Raw genomic sequence first — 17243 nt, 5'->3', positions numbered from 1 at the left:
TTTAATCAAAAGTACTTGATGTGTTCATTGGCTAAGCACCCCAAGCAATGGACCCATTGCATCCAGTAACAAAGGGAGGATTTTGCAAGGAGGAAATGCATGGAGGAAGCTGTGCTGTGAACCCCATCCCCTCTGTCCCAGGGAAAGGAAGGGGACCTAGCCCCTTACAGCAAACCTAGAGGATGCTGGCATGGTTACCCCAACAACAGACTACATGGCCCCTAGAGTGGGGGGTGGAAGAATCCTGGGGCATGGATGCCTTCCAGAAGTTTAGAAGGAGAGACAAGGACGAGGGACCAGCCTGTGAGCAGGCTAGCTAAGCTGGTGCCTTGTGACAGCCTGGACTCCCAGAGTTTGCCTGGCCGAGGAAGAACCAAGTTCCCGGTCCTGGGAGAGAAACAGATGTGTCCCCATACATCCATCTTGGGTGCCGCCCAACACAGCTTCCTCAAGGGACAGAGACCCTAGCAGCTGAGGAAGGAGGCTCAAGTTCCCAGGATAAGGAAATACAGGTGGACAGGGCTGCTTGCAAAGCTCTGAGGAGCCAGGAAAGCACCCATGAGAGAATGGTCAGCAGAGAACATCCGAGAGGAAGGGCAGGAACACTGCCAGCTGAGGGAGGAGGAGGCTGAGTGCCAAGCATGTAAAAACTCACCTACCCCTTCCGGTCTGCTCTGCACCACCCCCACCAGGCAGGGCTGGGGCGTGGGGGCGGGGAGGAGGGAGCCGAGAAGCCAGCCACCGGCCTCTTCGCAGCCGCCAACTACAGCAAGGCCCAGAGGTCCACAGAAGAGTGGTGCTAAATAGAATATTATGCTTAGTGAAACGAGTCAGAGAATGACAGATACTAAATGACATCACTCATGTGGAATCTGAAATATAATAAAATGAATCTATATGCAAAACAGAAATAGACTCATAGACATTGAGAATAAATTCATGGTTACCAAAGGGGAGAGGAAAGGAGAGAAGGACAAATTACAAGTATGGGATTAACAGATACACACTACTATACATAAAACAGATAAGCAACAAAGATGTATTGTATAGCACAGAGAATTATACCTAATATCTTGTAACAACCTATAACAATGTAACATGCAAAAAAACCAGAAACAAAACTGAATCACTATGTTGTACACCTGAAACGAATGCAATATTGTAAATCAATTGGACTTCAATTTTTAAAAAAAAAAGACTAAAAGAAAAGCAAGCCAAAAAAAAAAAAAATTAAGTTTCAGGTTTTGGTTCATATATTGATTGATGTGGTCATTGTAATTTCTGAATTGAGCCTGTCTCTTATCTGAGAGCAAGCAGAACAGTTAAAAGGCTTTCCTGGGTTTTCTCCAAGGAGCAAGCAAATAAATTCTCCCTGCCCACCAGCCCAATAAAGTATAAAGGATTGCATCATGAAATCAAACTCATCAGGTATTCAAAATGCAACTTTATTCTTTTATTACACGACAAGTTGTGGGTTTCATATAATATATAGTATATGACATGCACAGTAATACGTGTAATATAGAATATGTACAATGTATAATGTTAATAGGGGTTACACTCTCCCCTCCAACGGGACTAAATTACAGGGGCCCAGGGTTTCCCCTTCAAAGTCCCTTCAGCCTTCTTTCCTGCAATCCAGAGCACCCCTACTCCCATCCCTTTGTCTCTGTACCATCAGTAGCCTTTCTTTCTAGGCTTCTTGAGAGCCAGTCCTCCCCCACCCATGGGTCCTGAGCACTTCCTCTCCTCCTTGGGGAGGGGGCGAGACCTCCCCTACTGCTCCAGCACAGCCTCCTGGAGCACTCACCACCTCCCTGCCCCTCCAGGCACTCTCACCATCTGTCATGGATTGAAGAGAGTCTCAAAAAAGTTCGTGTCTACCTAGAACCTCAGAATGTGAACATATTTGGAAATAGGGTCTTTGCAGATGTAGATAATTAATGATCTTGAGGGGAAATTATCCTGGATTTAGGGCGGGTCCCAAATCCAACGACTGATATCTTTACAGAAAGAGGAGAGGATGCAGGAAGACATACAAGAGGGAAGAAAGCCATGTAAAGAAAGAGGGAGAGACTGGAGTTACATTGCCACAAGCTCAGGAATGCCTGGGGCCATCAGAAGCTGAGCGAGGCAAGGAAGGATTGTCTCCGAGAGACTTCAGAGGGAGCAGGGCCCAGCTGACACCTTGATTCCAGGCTCCTAGCCTCCAGAACCGTAAGAGAATAAATCCCTACTGTTTTAAGCCATCCAGTTACTGGGACACTGTGACAGCAGCCTGAACTAACACACCATCTCCCCCTGTTCTTCTGGTTGGAGCCGCATTCAAGGGCCAAGCCCTGGCAAGAGGAATGCCAAGGCTTGGGCTGGGGCCCAATGACCTCTGCCAAGCCTGGGAGGAGTGGGGGAGGAGGATGGGCTGTGACTTTCAAATGACCCCTTCCATCCTGCTCTTGCTGAGCAGCCCCAGGAGAAACCAGGCATCTGCTTCCCAGCCACCCACCCTCAACAACGCCCCATCCCTCCTACTCCTAGTAACCTACCTCAGTCCAGTCCTGTGGCTGGGGAATTTTCCATCCCACTCCCAAGTCAAAGTCATTAGATTTAATCATTAACAGGGCGGGTGTTAATTAGCAGGACAGGGTGATCATCCATGCTGATGAGGACACAGCTGGCCATCAAGAACAGCTGACCAGACAAGGGTGCAGAGAGCAGGCTCTGGCTAAAAAGGGGCAAGGGGTGTTCTGCAGACCCCTTCCCAAAGCTCCCATTTCTTTTTTTTTTTTAATTTATTTTAATTGGAGGATAATTACTTTACAATATTGTGATGGTTTTTGCCCTACACCAGTATGAATTGGCCATAGGTATACAGGTGTGCCCTGCACCCCAAATCCCCCTCCCACCTCACTCCCCACCCTATCCCTCCAGGTTGTCACGGAGCATCGACTTCAGGTGCCCTGTGAAGCTCCCATTTCTTCATCCCTGCCTTTTCCAGAGTCAAAGGAGAAAACACTAACTAAGATGAGCTCCTTGCTACTCGTGTTCATTTCTCAAGAGCTTGATGGGTGCCAGGCACTGAGCTAGTCACTCCTGTGGACATCACCTCATCCCATCATCACTAGGATAATAGAGGCATTAATACCTGTTGTTTACAGATAAAGAAACCAAGGCCCAGAGAGGGTAAGCATCTTGCCCAACATGGCAGAGCTGGGATCTGAACCCAGGAAATTGTTATCTGAGCAATCAGAGATCACATTGACCTTCTTCTTTCCCCGGATGCCCCTCATTCTTGTACTTTCACTTTGCAATATCTATCATTTATAATTGCTTAGTTACCCTACTCCACCCAGAGCCCTGCTAGGCCGTAAGATGCCAGTGGACAGAGATTGTACTTGTTTTGTGCTCCACTGTATCCCCAGCATGGAACACAATGCCTGGGACACACGAATACCTGATAACAACTTGTTGGAAATATAAATTCAACCTGTTAGAGAGTTGAGGTAGAAGGCGAGAGATTGGGTCTTCTAGACTGGTGATGATCACAGGGCTAAATCATATCTCAGGAGGTCCTGGGGTCCATGCCTCTGTTTCAGATCCGGCTGTGGCCCTGCCATAGCCTTCAAATCTGGGGAAAGTATGGCCTCGGGTTTGAGTCCCTGAGAGAGCTGCTTCTTCTCTCTTGGCCTCAGTTTCCCCTCTTGAGCTCAAGAGGGTGGGTTTGGCTAATCTTTAAGTCTCTTCCATCTCTACCAGTCTTGTGGTTCAAGAAGAGGCAAAGCACTTGGGAAATGAGCATCCCTCAGTTTGAATCACCAGCTCTGGCCCCATTCCCAAGAGTGCCAGCTGCAAGGGGGTGTGCACCCAAGCCTGGCAGAGTTGCAACGATGGGCTTTTTCACAAGCAAACTAGGACCCATGCAGTTGGAGGAGGCTGGGCCTTCTAAGTCATCCCCTGAGAGGCCACACATCTACCCCACTGGTACTGCTGGGGCTCACAAGAAGCTCTGGAAACTTCTCTTGCGGAGATGCCTTCTAGATGGGGCTTGGAGCCCGGGGAACAGACAGTTTCACCGCAGGATGCCCACACCTTGGCTCTAGGTCCAGTTCTGCTCTTCACCTGGTTCCCCTCCTTCTTCATAAGGCACAACCCCTAAAGACTCTCCCTCACTTCCAGAAGAGCAGAGCCACGCCAAAGGAGAAAGATTGGCTCCCCAGTAAGGATTTACAGAGCAGATGCCACACATTCTGAGCTGATTCCAAAAGAATTTCCAGAGATGTTTGAGAAACTGCAGCAAATTGGTGGGAACATATGGCTTCCCAGGGGGACCACTTGGCTAGAGTTCTTACTCCTACGGGTGTGTAAAGTCTCAGCTGAGTGTGTGCAAGTGTGCACACATCATGTTTTCAACGGACAGGAATTCTGCCCTGCCACACTGGCCAGCAGGGAGACACAGAGATAGAGGTAAGGGCTCCACCTCCTGGGTTCTAACCCTAATTCTGAGACTTCCTGCTTGTGTGACAGTGTGTGTGTTCAGTCCCTTCAGTCGTGTCTGACTCTTTACAACCCTATTGGATGGTTGCCCACCAGGCTCCTCTGTCCGTGGAATTTCCCAGGCAAGAATACTGAGTGGGTTGCCATTTCCTTCTCCAAGGGATCTTCCACACCAGGGATCGAACCCGTGTCTCTTATGTCTCCCACAACAGCAGGCGGGTTCTTCACCATTAGCACCACCTGGGAAGCCCTTGTGTATGCGTGTTAGTCGCTCAGTCATATCCAACTCTTTGCAACCCCATGGACTGTAGCCCACCAGGCTCCTCTGTCCAAGGAATTCTCCAGGCAAGAATACTGGAGTGGGTTGCCATTCCTTTCTCCAGGGGATCTTCCCAACCCAGGGATCGAACCCAGGTCTCCTGCATTGCAGGTGGATTCTTTACCATCAGAGCTATCTGGGAAGACCGCCCATGTGATGAGAGCAACCCTAACTCAGAATGACGAAAATTACAACAGGAAGAAACCTGCACAATCACCTGGTCTTCCTCGTTTTACAGATGAGGAAACCAAGCCGTGTGTGTGTGTGTGTCTGTGTGTGTGTGTGTGTGTGTGTTGGGGAGGAGGGCTAGTGATTGCTCCAGGGTGGCCCAGAGAGTTGGAAGCAGGGGGAGGAACTGAACTCTGACCTCCCAAATCCCAACCCAGATAGACCTTCCCAGCATCACCTCTCTACACGCCCTTGCTTTTGAAAAGTAAAATAAAGATCATAATTCTGCCCTCCTTCCTGGTTGGGTGTGGGGATTAGTGAAGTAACATGGGAGAAGGTTAGTGAGGAATGAAGAAGACAGACAAATAAATGCAGAAAGTGCTGAGAGCCACAAAGAGCAGCCCCCATTAAGCCTGAGTCGGAAGGGTGGGAGGTGCAAAGTAATTGCATGGCTGCCACATCCCTGTAACCTTAAATATTTCATGGACCCAGAAGTACACCACGTGGAACAGCCACTGCTCCTCCAGTGGGCCAGTACTGCAGCAGGGACGTGAATGCTTGCACACACACACAAGTACACCTTGCACAGACACGTGCAAGCGGGGAAGGGCTGGGACAGGGCAGGCGCTGACTCTCACTCATTCTAGGAAGGGCTCCAAGAGCAGGCATGGCAACTCCCTGCCCCGTGTGCAAGCGACACACGTTGTCTTCTTCCACCCACAAACAACAGACACCCACAGTCACCCACCCAGCTCTGGGCATTAGAAAGGTCAAAATGACATCACCCAACACCTTCACAGACAGAAACCTTCCAGCTCGTGCGGCAACCCCAGCACCCAAGGCTGCAGCCAGCCACACTCCCCTCCCTGCTCCCCATAAGCACTTGCCCCCGCCATCCCCAGCCTCCTCCCAGAGCCAGAAGCGGGAGCTGCCTCTCCTCCCTCCCGCTCTCTCGCCTCCTCTGCCTCCACCCCAGCACCGGCTGCTCCCAGGACCCCTCGTCCCATGCAACCCCCATCAGCCATCTCTTCAAAGCCTGAGCACTCTGGGCCCTCTCCTGACCTGAAGCTTCCAGGGAAGGGAGTCTGAGAATCTGAAGCTTGAGAAGGGAACACGAAGGGTGGATGTGAGGTTTTGAGAGGAATTTCCACGACCAAACCCAAGTTTGAAGGGCATGTAACAAGCTGGGTGACAGAGCCTGGAGAGGTGACTCCCCTAATTCTGCTGTCTGCCAGGAGATAACACAACAGTAATGGTGTGTGTGTGTGTGTGAAGTTGCTTCAGTGGTATCCGACTCTGAGCAGTTATCGGTTAATTGAGGGCCTCCTACATGCTAGGTACCTTACCTCCTATGATAGTCAATCCTATCATAGGGAAAATTCTGCTCATTTTAAATGGGGAAATCAAGGATCAGTGAGGGGCATCTGAGGGCCTAGATGTGTTGTTGTTGTTCAGTGGCTCAGTCATGTCCAACTCTTTGTGATCCCATGGAGGGCAGCACGTTGGACTGCTCTGTAGAGCTGTGGGAATCCTGACTTCAAGTTCTAGGTTCCAGGGTCCTGGCGGAATAGGCGAGGGGAGGGGAGGGACAGGTCACCTATTTAAAGGACACTTTGGCCTCGGTTCTGTGTATGTGTGGTTAGGAGAGAGGTGAGTGGAAGGAAAGCCAGACAGCACGTCCTGTTGAGCCCCTGTGTCTCCCACCCTATCCTATCCTCTTCGCTTCAGTGCCTGCACATGTACTCCCACCACGGCCACTTGTGCGGAGGAGAGAAGCGACTGGGGGAGGCGGGTATCTGGGGTTCACAACCAGCTGTTTTCTGGGCTGGCCCTGCTACATCAAAGAGAGCACAAAGGGACCATACAATCATAGGTTGGGTGTAGAGGGTCATTCCTGGAGCAACAGCGAAACAGAGGCTAGTTCACAGCAGACAGAGGTCTGGCTGGCCTACTGGGTCCCTTATAACCCCAGCCTTGCCCTGAGAAAACTGAGCCAGGCCTGTGGTGTGTAAAGGGATACGGTTAGGGGGAAGGCCAGAGGTTATTTTGGGAGGTAAGAGGGAAAGGGGCAATGTGAAATCCAGGCCAGGGAAGGACTGCCTGGGAGAGGAGGCAACTGAGGATTTAGGCTGACCCCTTAGAGGGGAGGATGATCCCAGGGTCCCCAGAGGACCAGGCGTCAATCTGTGTAGAAGGAGCCAGTGGTTCGGTTTAAGGTTAAAGAAACAGATCTCTGGCCCAGGCCCCTGCTCAGCCCCTCCCTCAAAACTCCCTGTCCCTGCTCCCTGCGCCCAGTTCTCCTCCTCCCTCAAAGAGGCATCATCCAGCCTTGCCTGCCCCCAGTGCCCAGCACCTCTCTTCCCTCTACTCGGTGGCCCCCCGCCCCTGGCAGAGTGCCCACCAGGTCTGGTGAATATTCCATCTGCCTCACTCATAGTATTGGCATCTTGGTCCTACACCAAACTAGTGAGTCCTTCGCACAGTCTCACCTCCATCTCTTCAATTACGGCAGATCCTTTTCATTACTCTGCCAACAGTGGAACTAGAAACCAAACCCCATCTGTAAACAAGCCACCCCACCAAAGGCGTGTCCCTCTCCACCAGCAAGGAATACTCTCCTCTGGCAGGCCTTCCACCTGCTTTACATCCCCAGAATTTAGCAAGCAGAAAGAGAAACCTATTTCACAAGCATTCCTGGCTCCCCACCCGTTTCTCCTCCTACTGAGTCCCAGATGGTCCTCGCTCCCTGAGCCCTCCACCTACTGCCATCAAGACAGAGGCTCCGGGGACCCTCTAAGATCTTCGTTTCCCTCTCCTGCCACAGAGTGAAACCAGACCTGTGCCCAGACCCCAGACCTCCCCTCCAAGCTTTCACCTCCGCGCCAGCGTTTTCCTTTCAATGGAAAGTCCCTCTCCTAGTCTAACTTTAATCCCTCCTGCTGCAAGCCTAGATCCCCTTTCTTTTCTCTTTGAAGCGACCCCTTTAAGATCAGCAAGGAAATCTTCCTCTCGCGTTTGCAGCCTCCTCTCTGGCAGCGCCCCTCCACCTTCCCAGCCCCTCGATTTTGCCCCAGGTTGGAGAAGTTCTTCGAGACCGCTCCGCACCTCCACCCCCCGCCACCTCCCTCCACCCCACTAGAACTCAGGATTCCCCGCCCGAGCCGTGTCTACTGCGACCCGGGCCGGGCCACACCCGCCTCGCCCTTCCGCGGGGCGGTGACCCCCGGCAGCCGGCGGCGCGGCCACGACGGGGTTAAGGCTCCGGGCGGGGGGAGGTGGAGGGGGCCGGGAGGGGCGGCGGCCGAGCCAATCGGCGGCCGCGGAGTCCCCTGGGCCGCGAGCCGGGACCGCTGAGCCGGGAGCCGGGAGCCGGGAGCCGAGCGCGCCGGGCTGGGGCCGGGCCGGAGCGGAGCGGAGAGGCAGCGTGCCCGCCCCAGCCCCGAGTCCGCCGCCTGCCCGCCCGCAGCCGCCGCCCCCGCCATGGAGCAAGACCACAGCCCCCGGAAGATCCAGTTCACCGTCCCGCTTCTGGAGCCGCACCTTGACCCCGAGGCGGCCGAGCAGGTGCGGAGCGGGGCGGGGCGGCAGGGGTCTCGCCCGGCAGAGGACGAGGGACCCCAGACTGTGCGACCCCAGACCCCCGCTCAGTCCTCCCTTAGCGGTGCGCCCCTGCGAGGGCCAGCGCGGTGTTGGGGGGGGGGTCTTCTCTCCCCTCCCCCACCGTGGGAGCCCCATCTCCCCATCTGTGCTTCTCCGAGATGGACAGAAGGACGAACGCCTGCCCTCGAAGCCAGTCCTCAACGGAAGTCTTTCCCTTCCTTCCCCAGCCCTGGGGGAGGGGGCTTGCCTGAGGACACGACCCCTCCCCCCCTTCACCAGTCTTGCATCCCCCACCCAGTCAAACCCCGCCAGAGTTTCTGAGCTTGGTGGGGACGCCCAAGGGTGTCGGAGGGGTTAAGGGAGAGGGCAGGTAACCGAGGGAGTTGAAAGAGGAGAAAGAGCCCCCCCAGCCCTGTCCTAACTGGGGGCGACCCTGCTGGAGTCCAAAGAGTGAGGACGAGAAGGGGTTGAGGAGAACTGCGAGGGCTGGGGCTTTGGGGAGAGGAGTGGTCGTGTGTGCAGGCTGGCTCCCCTCTCTGCAAGTCTGGACACGTGGGTCCTTGTTCCCAACTCCTGCCCTTTGGATCGGTAGTGGGGAGGGGGGATGGGGAGGGCATGGGAGAATGGCCTTCGGGAGGCCGAGGGGGGCGCTTTCTAGGGGCTAGGGTCCAAGCCTGAGCGGAGACACGGAGAAGCACTGTGCTGGCCTGGGCTCAAGGGTGGGAGTCCAGGGCCGTGGCCCAGCCTCCCGTCCTGGCCTATTTTTAGCTCAGAGCAGCCTGGCAGAGGCGGCAGTGTATGAGAGTGTGTGAGCAACTGTGTGTGTCAGGGAGAGTGAGCATGTGTGTGGAGACGGTGACCACCCGTGGTGGCTACTACCACCCATTTGCCAAATATTTGCTCTTTGCTCCATCGCTTTTGGTCTTCTCTGTCCGTTTGCCTAGACATCCCTGCTCCTAAAGAATATTCATTTCCCACAAGGTCTCTGCCCTGCTTCCCCACCTGGCTGCAGGGGCTCTGGCTGGGCCTCCCCACCTGAAAAATCTCTGAGCTCTTGGGATGGGCTGGAGAGTGTGTTCTTCCTACTGCTCCAGCTGTTTGGGGAAATAAGGTCTGGATGTGAAGGTTCAGTACACTCCCTGTAACTTTAGCTTTCCAGAGTGTGGGGAGGGGTTAGGGACCTGCATTTCCATCCTCTCCCTGGCCTGGTGGAAGCCACATCTCCAGACCTCAAAGGTGTGACAGCAGGGAGGGAGGGTGGGGAGACTGCAGACCTCCTGAGGATGAGGAGTGTGGACAGCCAGGAGCATGGGGAGCATTCCTTTGGGGTCAGGAAAAAGGCTCTTATGCCAGGAGGCAGGAGACTGGCTAAAATAACTCAGATCCAGGGAAAGGGGCCCAAGAGTGTGAGTGAGCCAGGGGCTTAGGGGTGAGGTTCCAAGCAGAAATGCCTGCCACTGACGCAGCAAGTGCCCATGCCTGACACCTGCCTCTGTTTGGTGTTAGAGGAGGCAGGTGGAGGTGTGTGTTGAGAGGAGGAAGGGGTAGGCCAGCTGGCCTAGAGGTCTGGGGAGCAGGGGAGGAGGAGGAGGCCATGCTATAGAGCCAGAGAAAAGAAGAGGCTGGGACTTCAGCCTGCTTTTCTCTCCTCTTCAGAAATCTGTGTCTGCTCCGCCTGAAATTCTACCTGCAGTCCAACTTCAGCCCCTCTTGCTGTTACCCAAATGTGTAGGCAAAAAACTCCAGGCTTGGCAGGAGCACCTAAGACAGATCGACCTGAGAGGGTGGCAGGGTTGGAAACTCTGAGTTATGGAGCACAGAGTGGCAGGGGATGGAGGGGTGCCCACAGCTACCAGGTCCTTGGCGTAACTGGTTTGGAAATAAATCAGGGGCAAAGGCACCAAGCGTCCTTGAGAGCTAGAATTTGTGATAGGGGCAAGGAAAATGAAAGAGACCGACACTCGTTTCCTAGTAGTTCAGGGACCTGGGAGTACTTCCAGGAGTCTAACTTCCCTCCTCCTGTAGGACATCAAAATTCTCAAGGACTCTGAGCGCTTAGAAATCTTGTCCAAGGCAAGGGATCTGGTTATGGAAGGGACCTGTCCAAGGTCAGAGTCCTCCTGCCCTCCCAAGGCCCTTCCCATCATACTTGAAATGTCCTTCTCAGGCTCCCAACTCCCGCTCATCCCCACCCACCACACCCTCTCCCTGCCTCAGCACCCCTCCCCCAGGGCGGGATGAGTTCTCTCCTAGGAGAATGGCCCCACTCCACATGCAGGAAGCACACTTGCCCACCCGAGGGCCCCCAGCACGTTTGCAGCAGGGATAGCCAGAGGTGGACTCACAAATAACGTCTGTGCGGCACATGCATGTGTGTGTGCACAATCACACACACAGAACTGGTATTGCAGGGACCTTAAAATGTCAGCCCAAACAGACACTGCTGGCTTCTCCTGAGAAAACAGTGCCTATCCCAGCCTACCCCTATTCTACACACCCACTTCTTCTTTGGGGAGCCCCTCAATAGGCTAACCCTGCCCCCTGCTATGGCCGATACCCACTTTCTGGGCAAAGAAAAGGGCACGCGTCTTTCCACTCCCACCCCCGCCCCTTTACCCGACTCCGGTAATGATTCTAAATAATGGACACAGAGAGATAGGGATGTGATCATTCAGTGTCCTCAGCCTACTCCTCTCAGCCCTGGATAATTTTAGCCTCTTTCCTAGTCCCATTAGTCTTCCCTCCCCTCCTCTGCCCTGGAGGGAGTTGCAGGGACTCCAACCCCAAGGTTCCAAACCTCCAGAGAAAGGGGAAAAACTACACGCCCCAAGAGTCCTTGGACTGGCTTCTTCAACAATCAACTTTATTGGCAACAAGACCAAAGAACAGAGGTGGGGGAAGAAGGGCTCAGAGGCCTGGCAGTCAATCAGCTCTTATCTGTTAATTTCTTAGACTGGGACCTGGGAGCCCAGGATAAGATTTTTCAGCTTAGCTTTAGTCCCTGGCCATGGTCCTGCCTCAGGCTCCTCCTCATATGATATTTACCATGACAAGGATTTCTCCAGACCGTTATTTCCTGACAAATCAGAAAGGCAGTGTGTCCAAAGATAGGAAGGAGATGAGGGAGGGAGGGGCACAGGCCAGAAGAAGCCGCCTTCAGATCAGACCTGCCTTCTCTGTGCTGCCCTCCCAGGCTGGGTGGGGCTGGAGAGGTGCTCTCCGCTGGTGCTGGCCCACAACAGGTTCATGTCCTTTTGGGGAGTGGGCTGGGACACTGAGGGGAATGCTTTCTTCCCTCTAGGGTTATTTCTGACCATTGATCCAGGATGGACGGAAGGACAATGGGCCGGAGATCAATGCATTAGCACAGATATAGATGCTGAGATGGAGAGCTGGGCCAGGACCTGGGGAGATGCAGAGACAGAAAGGGGGCTGGGGGGAGCAGCAAAGAGTGGGGGAGGTCTTCTGGGTCCCCGGGGCAGAAGGAGGGCCCAAGAATGTCCCCCAGGGACTGAGGGTTCAGTGTAATGTGGCGTGCTGAGTGGGTGGTGTGGATTATGTTGCTGAGTGTGCGTGGGGCCATGACGCTTCCACACGTACTTGACCTCTTCCCTCAGATCCGGAGGCGCCGCCCCACCCCTGCCACCCTTGTGCTGACCAGTGACCAGTCATCCCCAGGTAAACCCCAGGATGGGTCACTAAAGGGAGTGGGGGCTGCTGAAGACAGCTTGGTGCCAGTGAGAGAAGGTGGGTGCTAGATAGATAGCAGGGCAGGTCTGAGGAGCCAGAGGTCTGGTCGGTCCCGGAGGCATGAAAGTAGCAGCTGGATTAGCAGGGGGGTGTCCTTTGCTTTGGAAAGACTGAGCAGGAGACCACTTGGTTCCTAAGCCCCCCAGCAGTTGGGGTGGTCAGTGGAGCGCTGGTTGCTGCGGCAACAGCCTTCCAGGTTTCTCCAGCAACCGAGAGGCCGCGGCCCCCATCCCCAGAGGCAGTGACAGCTGTGAGGGGGAGGGACCGCCTCCATCAGCTCTTTTCACAGCCCCCAGAGGGGATGGGGAAGGTTAGAAACAGCTTAGGGAGCAGCTGGCATTCTGGTCACCAGTGTCCCCATCCAGGTCTGGAGAGACAGCAAGGTCTCAGAGAATGTCAGGGGCACTGGCGGGAGAGTGGAAGAGAGATGGTGACGCTCCGAAGCCCAACTGGCAATCTGGATGCCTGAGCCTCCAACTTCCCTCCAACTACTTAAAAGGATTGTCCTGTACAGGACAAGTTTGCCATTCTCTCCTCTGCTCGGTCCAATTCTCGATCCAGGGTAGGGAGAACGGTTGGAAGGAGGCAGAGATGGATATTTCAGGAGGAAAAGAGCAGAAGGACCACAAAGCCTGCCTTCAGGAACCTCCAGGTTTGAGGCAAGGATGTAGATGCAGGCTAACTACAGAGACAAGGACCAGATTAGAAGCAGGAGATAAAGCCAACCTGCAGAGCAGGATGGGGCTGGAGGGAGGAGGCCAGGGCAGCCCATCAGGACCAGCTTCCTAGGGGCAGATGTGAGGGACCAATCACAAGGGAGGTGATTGCAGGGGCTCCTCCCCTTGAGAAATCAGACTGCCCAGGGCCCCTCTGGATCTCCCATCCCCATCACTTTCTCCTCTCCCTCCTTCCCTCAGAGGTAGATGAAGACCGGATCCCCAACCCACTTCTCAAGGTGAGCTGGCCCCTCCCGCTCAGCCCAGTGCAGAGAACCCCCAGACTTATTAGAGGATTATGCCTCCAGCCACTGCCCCCCACCCGCAGGACCTTTTGTCTCCCCGCTGCTTGTGCCCTTCACATGTTCTTCTTGAGTGGAGGTGCACACTCAGTCCCCTGCATTCCCCCGACAGTCTTCTTGCTCACCATCATGGGCAGGGTAGGGGCTGGGGAAGCAAGAGTTTCCTTCCCCCCACTTTCTGAAGCCCACACCTCCCCAGTCTCCATCTACAAGCATGGCAAGGCGGAGGGGAGGGTGAAAAGGGTGGGCGCCCACCTGTGCCCTGCGCCCTTCACAGCCCACTTTGTCCATGTCTCCACGGCAACGGAAGAAGGCAACGAGGACCACACCCACAATGAAAGGTTCGGAAAACCCTTCCCCGCCACACCTGATGCTGAGCAGTAGCCAGGACGACATCCCTTTGGAAGGATCCTTGGGAAATCATTAAACCTGCCTTTGCGAAAGGAGAGTTGCTGGAGCCTGGGGGACGGGGGAGGTGGGGTGGGGGGGAGGTGCTGCATTCCAGCTCTGCCACGGACTAGCTGGGGAGCCTGGGAGAACCCGCTTAACCTCCAGGGCCCCTGAATACTACCTCACTTTGGCTGTTAAGTAAAGTATGTGAAGTCACAGAGCACAGTGCACAGCGCAGAGAAGGTACCCAAATTTTTCTTGAATCTAAGTGGAGTCTTTTCTCCTGCCCACAGGGAGACTAGGTATCCCAGCAAGTCAGGAGGATCTTTTGTTCTTAAAGGCTCTCCCCTTCCCCTCTCTCAGCTTTGAAGAAAGTACATTTTATTGTCTAGCTTTAGTCCCTCCTTATTGGCCAATGAATGTCCTTCCTTGAACAGGAAAGTCAAACCACACAGGCAGTGTGCACTGGCCCTCTAGTGGGGCTGTCGAAGCTGAGGGTCCACAGAGGAGACAGGGCAGTCTCGTCCAATGCTCTCCCCCTTTCTCTTCGCCCCCAGAGCTCCAGATGATGGTTGAACATCACCTGGGGCAACAGGAGCCGGGAGAGGAGCCTGAAGGAGCCGCTGAGAGCACGGGGACCCAGGAGTCCTGCCCACCTGGGATCACAGACACAGCAGTGGAGTCACGGCCGAGCACCTCTGGGACAACGCACAGTACGTTCAGGCTGGGGAGGGACCAGCCCGGGGAGGCCAGCCTTACTGGCTGTGGGGAGGGGCCTAGCAGTAGCCAGAAACTGTCTTGAGAATATGGATCCTTTGCCTAACCAGCATGTGTTTGCATCTCTTCACCTTTCTTACTGAATGACACCATCCCCTCCCACTTGGACTTCCCAGCTCCCTGATATATGGTGGGTGGCGGGGGGTGCCTGCCAGAATGGAAGCAGCTTTCTGGGCTGGAATTCTGGCTCTGCCACTACACCAGCCCCGAGGCTTTGAGCTACTTACTTAACCTCAGTCAGCTAAGTGATAATGATGGCGCCTATTGCATTGGGTTGTTTGTGAAAATTAAATGAGACTGGTCCTTAGCTCGGCAGCGAACACACACAAAGCATGCAAGAAATGGAAGCTGCATGTCCATGGATCCTTATCCCAGATGTGGGCCAGAAGTCAGAATTTTTCCAGCTTTACCAAGGTGACAACGGAATATACACTGTGTGTTCCGTCATACTCCCAGCAGAGTCCCCCTGTAGTCAAACACATGAATATTTCTGCAGGGGAATGAATGGGCAGACTAAGTGGGATACATAAGCTATCAAAAGCCTCCTGTCTGTTCAGGTCAGGTTTAGCCACACATTGAGACCATACCCAAATTTTTAAGCTTTTTTTAGAGGGGTGTTTTTTTTTTTTTTCCCTGATTGCAGACTTCAAAAAAATAGCGAACTTAAGTAGTCATTGTGACCAGAGAAAACCTTGTGGGTCTTGCCCCCTTGCCCTCAGCTGGTCTTGGGCTCCTCTCAAGGGTTGTTGGAGTATGGGATGGGGTAAGCAGAAGCAGCTCCCTTTCTCCAAGCCCCGGTGAACTCTAGCTGTCCCTGCTGCCACCTGCTCTCCCTCCTCAGAGCCTGCAGAGTCCATCCCTAACACTCAGGAGAGGGGCGGTGAGAAACCCAGCACAAAGGGACCCTCAATCCAATGACCACCGCTGGATTCCCAGGGAGCCAACGTGGTAAGACCCCCAGGCTGTGTGCCCAGTCTGCAGGGGAGCAGGCTGTGTGAGGACGGCGAGGGCTGAGATCTAGAGTCAGGGAAAGGCAACAAAGGACCGACTTCCACCTCTGAAAAGCTGTCCCCTATGGCCAGAGGATTTGCATCTCCCCTGATGGACAACTGTGCTTCCCAGGTGGCTCAGTGGTAAAAACTCTGCCTGCCAATGCTTAGGAGAGGCAAGAGACGCAGGTTAGATCAATGGGTCCAGAAGATCCCCTGGAGGAGGAAATGGCAACCCACTCCAGGATTCTTGCCTGGGAAATCTCATAGACAGAAGAGCCTGGTGGGCCATCATCCACGGGGTCACAAACAGTCAGACACGGCTGAGCACGTACACATGGTGGATAAAGAGAAATGGGATTCAGCTGCCGCAGGGGCCACTGAGGTTAGACTCTGAGGACTTCTGGCTCCTGGAATGGATGGTGGAAGTAGACCATGGGTTTTCTGATAAAGGGCATTTGGAACCCAAAGGGAGAGCCTCATCTGTCCAGGCTGGATGACCGCTCCAAGACCGTTCCAAGTGGTCTTGCCTGGAGTGGAGACATGGATGAAATGACCTCATGAGCTCTGACAGTCTCCCCTCCCCTGTGTAGATGGGACAAGGGGCCAGGGGCTGGTATGGGACGTCACACTTAGATGCCTGACTAGTGGGATGGCTGGGCACACCAGCAGGGGAAGGGACCATAGGACCTCAGGCCTCTCACTCACTTTCTCTTTCTACCCGCTTCCCTTGCAACAGGTCTGAGAGTGAGGAGGCGTCTTGGAATCAAGACTGCAGTTGAGAATGCATGGACACTGGATTTTGTTTCTTATTTCCTCACTTTGGGGGAAAAATCTCTTGTTTTTAAAGTGATAAATTTGGTGTTAAGTCCTTGACATTTTCCTTCTTTCCCAGCTTGAAGAATCTTTTCTCCCTCCCCTCTTGTCCTGCCTTCTCTGCAGCCCCCTCCCTTCTGCCCAACTGCCTCCAGGAAGGAGGAGAAAGGGAAGGTGGGCAGGAGCCTTGAGAAGGGAGGTGTTTTTCTCCAGCCCTACCCTTACTTGCTGGGAGAAGAGAGGCCTTGGAACCCTAAGGCCTGGCCAGCTGTGATGGTGCTGTGGGCGCCCTCTGCTGGACAAAGCCGGGAACTGCACCCTGGCCCTTGGCCCTTGGGAAAGAGAGGGTGTGTAGCTTCGATGCCTCCTTGCCTGCCCTCTGAGACTTGGTGATTCCCAAGCTTCAGGATGTGTTCTCTCTGCAGCTGGGAGGAGACCACCACCCAGATTCCAACCTGTTAGCCAAGCTAGATTGAGGCCACGGGGGCCATTCACGAAGAGGCTCTTGCTGGGAACTGGAAAGGTCACCTCTCCCCTTGTCCTTGACACTGAGGGGCCAGGGTAAACGACAGAAGCTGAGCAGAGGTGAATAACCTTTCTCAGACCTCTCCTGCCCACTGCTTCTGACTTTTCCAGGCAGCGGAGGGAAGGCAAGATTCACCCCTCTTTAGAAGAAGTAGTATGCTGGAGAAAATAAAAAGCACTTCAGAAGAGGAAGGTCCCCTTCTGCCAGCCCTGCTGTGCAGCCTCAGGCAGAACCTCACCTCTCTGCTGCTGCTGCTGCTAAGTCGCTTCAGTTGTGTCCGACTCTGTGCGACCCCATAGACAGCAGCCTACCAGGCTCCCCTGTCCTTGGGATTCTCCAGGCAAGAACGCTGGAGTGGGTTGCCATTTCCTTCTCCAATGCATGAAAGTGAAAAGTGAA

At 54.2% G+C, this 17243-nt stretch overlaps 1 protein-coding gene across 2 annotated transcripts; it reads left to right on the top strand.

Annotated features, from left to right (window-relative positions):
- Positions 1 to 8310: 8310 nt before the first annotated feature.
- On the top strand, positions 8311 to 16375 carry PPP1R1A (protein phosphatase 1 regulatory inhibitor subunit 1A). Of its 2 annotated transcripts, none has more exons than XM_055585081.1 (7): positions 8311 to 8542; positions 12196 to 12256; positions 13246 to 13283; positions 13657 to 13687; positions 14294 to 14449; positions 15355 to 15461; positions 16242 to 16375. In XM_055585081.1, exons 1-6 carry the CDS (start codon positions 8459 to 8461, stop codon positions 15429 to 15431), a joined length of 447 nt encoding a protein of 148 aa, XP_055441056.1. In that variant the 5' UTR covers positions 8311 to 8458; the 3' UTR covers positions 15432 to 15461; positions 16242 to 16375. The 2 variants fall into 2 exon arrangements, with proteins under 2 accessions (XP_055441056.1, XP_055441048.1); XM_055585073.1 differs by having other exon boundaries at positions 8315 to 8542; positions 13624 to 13687.
- The last annotated feature ends 868 nt before the right edge of the window (positions 16376 to 17243 follow it).

This window comes from Bubalus kerabau, chromosome 1, assembly GCF_029407905.1.
Source record: "Bubalus kerabau isolate K-KA32 ecotype Philippines breed swamp buffalo chromosome 1, PCC_UOA_SB_1v2, whole genome shotgun sequence".
Classification (NCBI taxonomy): Eukaryota; Metazoa; Chordata; class Mammalia; order Artiodactyla; family Bovidae; genus Bubalus; species Bubalus kerabau.
Note: the sequence above shows the minus strand (reverse complement) of the source record. Positions and strands in the feature narration are given on the sequence as shown.

Excerpts from the sequence above, each read along its gene's own strand:
- PPP1R1A (XM_055585073.1), top strand. The coding sequence starts at position 8,459 with ATGGAGCAAGACCACAGCCCCCGGAAGATCCAGTTCACCGTCCCGCTT. Across the intron at positions 12,257-13,245 it reads CAGTGACCAGTCATCCCCAG|AGGTAGATGAAGACCGGATC; the intron begins GTAAACCCCAGG and ends TCCTTCCCTCAG. Across the intron at positions 14,450-15,354 it reads CACCTCTGGGACAACGCACA|AGCCTGCAGAGTCCATCCCT; the intron begins GTACGTTCAGGC and ends CTCCCTCCTCAG.